We start from the raw sequence: 7988 nt of genomic DNA on the forward strand, positions 1-7988 counted from the left end.
AGGTCCCCTTTTTATTAAAGGGAAGAGGCCCCAAAGCTTCTCGAGTCTTTTTTGGGTAACGATCTTTTCTTAATACAGCACAGTACAAACACAAATGTTCACATAAATACGTATACACTCATTTCTATAAACACATACACATCCTATTTTTATGAGTATCTCCGAGAGACTAAACCGACATATGATCTTGAGATTTAGAAAATCACCGTCGTGTTTATTCAAAAATTCTAAAATAATTTTAAAAATAATATGAGCAACAGAATTTGAACTCTGATGAGTTATGAATATGAAGGCTTATTTTATTGAAGTGTTCATCAGCAACTGCCTATTTTATTTTATATTGATAAAAAACAACAACGGTAGGCGGCCCACGAGAGTAGTCCAAGTGTAAGGGTTTCCGTTTCCACCTTCCAGAACATTCAGGAGCCCTCTCAAAGGAAGAAGAAGACCCGCGGCCACACCGGCACCACCACTACGGCGCCGCATATACCACCGCCTCGGCGACTCGCATTCGCCAAAAGGAAAGAGCTGCCCTGTCTTCGCCTCGGCTGCCCGAAGCGAAATTTCAAGGAGCACCCACGACTCCGCCTCGGCCCTCCCCACCGCCGGTACGATCCAATCCCACCTCCGACGCTTTCCCTCCACGATTTCTCGCTGCGACCGAGGCCGTTTCTTTCGTCGTCGTCGGTATCGATCTCCGTTTGATCGTAACTTTCTGTGATTTCGTTTGAAGGTGAAAGTGCGCCTCACCTCTATCAGCAGATCAATCAGTTCGTGATGTTGTAGGGGCGTAGCGTTAGGGCCTTTGAGGGTTTGGATCGGGGTTTGACGTGTTCTCGGGGTTTGCCGCATGGAGCCAATAGATTTGAGGTTTATATGCCGAGATTTATCAAGGTATTTGACTTGTGGATCCCCCCCCTGTGCAGGTGCAGGCTGCGATCTGATCGTGTGACCCAGCGGTAGCCGGGAGCTGCAAGCGCGCGTCAAAGATGAGCGTGGTTGGGTTTGATTTAGGCAACGAGAGCTGCATTGTGGGGGTGGCACGGCAACGTGGCATCGACGTGGTTCTCAATGAGGAATCCAAACGGGAGACCCCTGCCATCGTCTGCTTTGGCGACAAGCAGCGCTTCATCGGCACTGCAGGCGCTGCCAACTCCACCATGAACCCCAACAACTCCATCTCACAGATCAAGCGCTTGCTGGGCCGCAAGTTCGCTGATCCCGAGCTGCAGCGCGATCTGCAATCGTTCCCATTTCTTGTCTCTGAGGGGCCTGATGGGTTCCCACTCGTCCAGGCCCGATATCTGGGGGAGGAGCATGCTTTCACCCCCACGCAGCTGCTTGCCATGGTGCTGTCTAATCTGAAGGCCATTGCTGAGGATAACCTCAAGTCAGCTGTTGTTGATTGCTGCATTGGTATCCCGGTGTATTTCACTGACCTGCAGCGTAGGTCGGTTCTCGATGCTGCCACTATTGCTGGTCTCCGCCCGTTGCGCCTGTTCCATGAGACCACTGCTACTGCATTGGCATATGGCATCTATAAGACCGATCTCCCTGAGAATGATCAGCTGAACGTCGCATTTGTTGATGTCGGGCATGCCAGCATGCAGGTAAGCATTGTCGGGTACAAGAAGGGGCGACTGAAGATGCTGTCCCACGCATATGACCGGTCTCTTGGCGGAAGAGACTTTGATGAAGCCCTGTTTAAGCACTTCGCGGCAAAATTTAAAGAGGAGTATAAGGTTGATGTCTACCAGAATGCCCGTGCCTGCATTAGGTTGCGTGTGGCCTGTGAGAAGCTCAAGAAGATGCTGAGCGCCAATCCGGAGGCACCGATGAATATCGAGTGCTTGATGGATGAGAAGGATGTGCGAGGCTTCATCAAGAGGGATGAATTTGAACAGATCAGCGCCCCAGTACTAGAACGTGTGAAAGGGCCATTGGAGAAGGCCTTGGCCGAAGCTGGCTTGACAACAGAAAGTGTGCACTTTGTTGAGGTTGTTGGATCAGGTTCTCGTGTCCCTGCTATAATCAGGATTATCACTGAATTCTTTGGAAAGGAACCTCGGAGAACTATGAATGCAAGTGAATGTGTTGCCCGAGGATGCGCTCTTCAGTGTGCTATACTTAGTCCTACGTTCAAAGTGCGGGAGTTCCAGGTACTAACTTGTCTATGTTTTTTTATTGTGTCTTTTTTTATTGCCATTCTAGCATTTTCATCACTATTATAACCTACAGATAGTTTTTAATGTTCTCTTTTAAGTTGATGTTCTTCAGAAATCTAGAACATCTTTCATCTGCTTTCTTTAATTTATTATTATTATGTCAACCTTTGATATCTTCATCTCATGTTGCTTTCATTTGACACATGTGTAGCAGGAACTATTATGTTGATATATTGCAGTTCAAGCAGAATAATGTTCACTTGTAGGATCTTCTAGGCCCAAACCTAGTCTGCATTCCACCTTCTACCTAAGTGCTAGATTGCATTTTGGAATATATAAATAATATGTCTTTAAGATGGCTTCATTGGTGTCACAGATGACTAGCTTTACATGAACTTTCTAATACAGATCTGCAACAGTTAACTAAATTAATCTTATTTTATATCGATGTTGCAAGTTTTGATTTTTGAATATAGCAATGTTGCAAGTTTTGAATAACTTCTCCTTTGATGGCTTTGAGTTCTGTTAAGGCACCGTACTTTTGTGTTTGTTTAAATTTCGCTTCACATTGGGGGTGCTAGATACAAGCTACGTGGGCATGGTGTTATATCCCGCGACTTCCTAAAAGTGACGTGTTATAACATGAAATTCATTTTTAATGCACCCTGTACCTCTAACTATCATATTGGCTTGATATTTTGCAGGTTAACGAAGGTTTTCCTTTTTCAATCGCTTTATCATGGAAACCAGATTCCCAGAACAATGAGCCCCAACAAACAGTGGTATTTCCAAAGGGGAACCCGATCCCGAGCGTCAAAGCTCTGACCTTCTATAGGTCCAATACATTTGCAGTGGATGTTCTGAATGTTAAAACAGAAGATTCGCAAGAAACACAAAAAATTAGCACTTACACGGTAGGTAACATAATAAACCTTTTCATAAGTCACTGAATACACATTCAACTGCTAGACCACCTTAAAATCTAATCCATCTTATGCAGATACCATGTCCTATACACTGCAGTACTTGAGCAGTTTTTTATGGTTACTGATTTGATTTTTGTGCTAAACCCTATGCAGATCGGCCCTTTCCAATCCAGCAAAGGTGAGAAGGCAAAACTGAAAGTGAAAGTTCGTCTCAACATTCATGCAATAGTCTCTCTTGAATCAGCGACGGTAACTTGCAATACCATGCCCTATCATCTTCCTCTGGAAGAACATGTAACTTCTCTCTTATGTTAGTACGCTTTCTTTTCTACACAGATGCTGGAGGAGGAGGAAGTGGAAGTTCCAGTTTCAGCTACAAGTGAGGTGCCAAAGGATGCAAACAAAATGGAGACGGATGTCACTGATGTCAATATGCAGGAACCTAAAGGTACTACCGACACTGCTGAGGGTGTTACTGAAAATGGGGCACAAGATTCTGAGGAAAAACCTGCTTCTATGGATACTGATGCCAAGGTAATTAACAAAGTTTTGGATTATTGTGGTCTTTTGCTCTTAGCATGTTGAGAAGAGCTATTCCTCTATGTGGCTTAAATTGATGCTTACCACTAGGGTGTATTGATTTGTCTCATTACCGGGAATTACTTACACTAATTCTAATCCATCCAATAAATAATAAACCTCCTCATACTGATTCCGAATGTTACTAGTGGTATCTTAGATGTTCCATATGGTATTTACACCAAAGGATTCATGATTTGCTCTTGCTAGGAACAGGCTAGTGCTCTAGTTTCATGCATGCATAATTTTGGGAAAAGCACTGTTCATTTTTTGGGCGAGACATGCAATTTATTAAATTATTTTATTTATTTTAGACCGAGCTAGCAAAAAAGAAAGTCAAGAAAACCAATGTCCCAGTTGTGGAATTGGTGTATGGTGCAATGGGGGCTGCTGAGTTGGAGAAAGCTGTTGAGAAAGAGTATGAAATGGCTCTTCAAGATAGAGTTATGGAAGAAACTAAAGAGAAGAAGAATGCCGTGGAGGCTTATGTTTACGACATGCGTAACAAGGTATGTTGGATTGCATGTCTCGGTGATGTTCTATCAATCTGTAACGGTGTGCTGTACCTGATGTTATCTCCTTGTATTTCAGCTTTATGAGAAGTACTCTGATTATGTTACATCGGAGGACAAAGAAGCTTTGATGGCTAAGCTTCAGGAGGTTGAGGATTGGCTGTACGAAGATGGCGAGGATGAAACCAAGGGAGTCTATGTTGCAAAACTGGAAGAACTTAAAAAGGCATGGATAGATCCTTTCTTTACTATGTTGCATGGATAGATCCTTTTTTTATTGTATTCTGAAGTTTTGGAGGGCTGAACTTTATTCTCCTTCAGGTTGGTGGCCCTATCGAGGCGCGCTACAGAGAGTGGGAAGAAAGAGGTCCTGCTATTGAACAACTATCGTACTGCATCCACAGTTTCAGGGAGGCTGCATTGTCTAGTGACACAAAGTTTGATCATATCGACATATTGGAGAAACAAAAGGTATTGCACTGTAACCTATAAGAGGACTAGAAATGCTCGCCGTTAAAGTATAGTAATCATTGGCAAACAATTATTGTTACTGTCGTGGAGACATATAGAGGTAATGTTAATTTTCAGTTGCTAACCTGTGTGTGTTACATACAGGTTGTTAATGAGTGCTCGGGATCCGAGACTTGGCTGCTTGAGAAAAAACAGCAGCAGGATGCTTTACCAAAGCATGCTGACCCTGCTCTCCTTGTTTCTGATCTCAAGAAGAAGGCGGAAGCACTTGACAGGTTGGTTTGCTATAACATAACAACCATCTGTCATGCTGTCTAGGGTCTGGGATAATTATCTGAAACCTTCTGTCATTACAGATTTTGCAAAACGATCATGACAAAGCCAAAGCCAGCACCGAAGCCACAGACCCCACCCCCGGCCGAAACTTCATCACCAGAGGCCCAAACACCGGAGCAGCAGCCAGATGGTGCCACTGAAGCTAGTGAGCCGGCCAGTGAGGGAGGTGCCTGGGAGCAGCCTGCAGCCGAGCAGATGGACACCGATGAACCTGATCCTTCCTTGGCATAGGCCTATTGTTGATCAAAGCAGTTTTATCTCCGCTATTGATTGTTTTTCGCGGTGTCGGTGGTGCGGAAGCTTTTGGGTCTTGTGGCACGCTAGGTTGTGAGGTTATGTATGATGTGTTGGAACTTTGATAAGAGTTCGGTAGTGTATCTAGGTGCCTGTCCCTGGACCTGGCTATCTTGTTGGTGGGTGATGCGGATGCAGGGTTACCGTCTTCAGATTTTGGTGCCTGATGTCAGCGATATCTTTGCTGTAGTTTCTATAGCCATCAATGGTTTGAGGACAGGCTGCAAGCACCATTTCTATGGCACACACCGATTATCTTTGTTGTACTTCTGTCTGCACCCTCCAAAGCATGTTTGATCTTTTTGACATCTCGGCTCTGTAGGATTTTAATGGCAAATGGCAAAGCTCAAAAGACTGCTCGGGTTAAGAGCAACTCTAGCAGATCAGCCACATTTCCAGCCTTCGAAATCATTTCGGAGCGCTCTTCATAACAAGCAAATACAAATTGGAATGTGGAAATACAAAGTTGAACAATTGATTTTATGGATCCGCCTTGTCAACGTCCATATTTGTTCTTCACACGAAAAATGTGCATACTGTGTTGAACACCACATTGAAATCAAACAATTCGAGCTCCATATTTTATCCACTCTGTCAATGTCTACGTTTATTCTCCACTCCGTATTTTATGGATCCGCCTTGTCAGCATCTATATTTGTTCTTGACACAAAAAAATTGCATACTGTGTTGAACATCACATTGAAATCAAAATTGACCTGGAGCAACAAATAGGATTGAACTAGAATGACTAATTGGGATTGACATAAGGACTAATCGAGTTCGCGCCGCGCGGCTCGCTCGCCGACGAGGCCGCCAGGAGCGGCGGGAGCCTCGCGGAGCGCGCCATCCAGGGGTACGCGGCGGACGTGGCCAGCGGGCTGTCTTACCTCCACGGGAACTCGCTGGTGCACGGGGACGTCAAGGCGAGGAACGTCATGGTCGGCGCCGACGGGCGAGCCAAGCTCGCGGACTTCGGGTGCGCGAGGGCGGCGGGTTCCGACCGGGCGATCGCCGGCACCCCTGCGTTCATGGCGCCGGAGGTGGCGCGCGGGGAGGAGCAGGGCCGGGCGGCCGATGTGTGGGCGCTCGGCTGCACCGTCATCGAGATGGCCACCGGCCGCGCCCCGTGGGGCGACATGGACGACGTCTTCGCGGCGGTCCACCGGATCGGATACACGGACGCCGTCCCCGAGCTTCCCGCGTCGCTGTCGCCGCAGGCCAAGGACTTCCTCCGCAAGTGCTTGGCAAGAAACCCCCGCCACCGGCCCACCGCCGCGGAGCTCCTAGAGCACCCGTTCCTCGCGTCCGCCTTCCGCGATTACGGCGACGGGGAGCCGGCGAAGCAGGACTGGGTGTCCCCGAAGAGCGACGACGAGGAGAGCGAAATAGAGGACACGCTGACGAGCGCGGCCGAGAGGATCGGCTCCCTGTCGAGCCCATGCTCGGCCTTGCCAGACTGGGACTCCGACGATGGCTGGATCGACGTGCACGGCGAACGCTCCGAAGCTTCAGAAACTGCGACGGCCACGGCGATCGCCAGCACAGACTTCGGCCCTTGGAGTGAAGAAGGATTGGAAGCCGAGGTTGACGTCCATTTCGCTGATGCGGATGCAATTAGGTGGTACGTGTTAGATTGATCTCTTTCCCAATGGGCCCAACGGCCCATTGGGCCCACTGGACCTTGACTCACGCCCTGATCGGGGGCGTCCAGCCCAAGCAAGGCTGGTGGGCTCCTGTCGCGCAGTGTTATATGTAGAGGAAGTGGGGACCATGGCACGGGTTACGAGGTTCGCCACCGTCACTGGTTCCCCACTCTCTAACCCTAATCCGATCTAGAGGGATGCACTGAAGCGATGGGAAGTCCACCGCCGTCGCTACCACATCTCCCTGCTTCCCACCGTCTCCTCTACATCAAGATGGACGATGAGAGGAAGCTCATCGAGTTCATCACAAGGTAATGATCTATTACTATTACCGAACAAATCTAGCCTTGACGATCCACATGATCTATCAGTACGGCCTTGTGCGGAATGTGGATGGACCGCATTATTTCGATGGGTACGAGAGAGATTTGAGTGTGAATGTAGCTACTGACAGACCATTGTGGATCACTGTTAGTCACAGACACGAGACTGTAAAATTTGGTTGATAACAATACTATAATTGTATGAATCATCTTATGTTTAAAGCTTAAATCTCCGATAAATTTTGTATCAAAGTGATAAATTTTCGGAGCACAGATAAAGAAATGCATATGGTTAATGATGATGATGATTATTTCTTAGCAAAATTGTTCAATAGAAATACTATCATCACATTGTTTATGAATTATATGCATTATTTCCATTTCTGCCCAACGGTGATATGGAATTAATGCAGAAGAATGATGTTTTATTCTAATTCTGCCACAACGGTGATTTAGAATATTTCAGAAAGGTTTAATGTGCATGATTTTAATAAGACCAACGTAGGGTTATTTTTATGCTCATTACTGTTGTTTATTGGCTAAGTTTTCTCACACTAAAAGTTATTCAAGCTTTCACTCATGAAAGCGAATGTTTGGGTACTAGTGACCCGAAAGATGGAAAAGAAAGGTCATACCTTGAGGGAATAAATTCTCTCTAAAGAATGGCTTCACGAGAAAAGAACTCTTGGATATTAATTCAAGATAAGAAAAGAGATAGATCATTGAGAGTCTTGGTTGA

At 46.3% G+C, this 7988-nt stretch overlaps 2 protein-coding genes across 2 annotated transcripts; both read left to right on the top strand.

Annotated features, from left to right (window-relative positions):
• The first annotated feature begins 413 nt into the window (after positions 1–413).
• On the top strand, positions 414–5549 carry LOC123427066 (heat shock 70 kDa protein 15-like). Its single transcript, XM_045111012.1, has 10 exons — positions 414–608; positions 927–2159; positions 2870–3079; positions 3245–3340; positions 3428–3625; positions 3985–4179; positions 4262–4408; positions 4504–4653; positions 4798–4928; positions 5010–5549. Exons 2-10 carry the CDS (start codon positions 990–992, stop codon positions 5218–5220), a joined length of 2508 nt encoding a protein of 835 aa, XP_044966947.1. The 5' UTR covers positions 414–608; positions 927–989; the 3' UTR covers positions 5221–5549.
• Positions 5410–6986, top strand: LOC123397576 (mitogen-activated protein kinase kinase kinase 17-like). Its single transcript, XM_045092117.1, has 2 exons — positions 5410–5491; positions 6052–6986. The coding sequence occupies exons 1-2, from the start codon at positions 5410–5412 to the stop codon at positions 6918–6920; spliced, it is 951 nt and encodes a 316-aa protein (XP_044948052.1). The 3' UTR covers positions 6921–6986.
• The last annotated feature ends 1002 nt before the right edge of the window (positions 6987–7988 follow it).

This window comes from Hordeum vulgare, chromosome 1H, assembly GCF_904849725.1.
Source record: "Hordeum vulgare subsp. vulgare chromosome 1H, MorexV3_pseudomolecules_assembly, whole genome shotgun sequence".
Lineage (NCBI taxonomy): Eukaryota > Viridiplantae > Streptophyta > Magnoliopsida > Poales > Poaceae > Hordeum > Hordeum vulgare.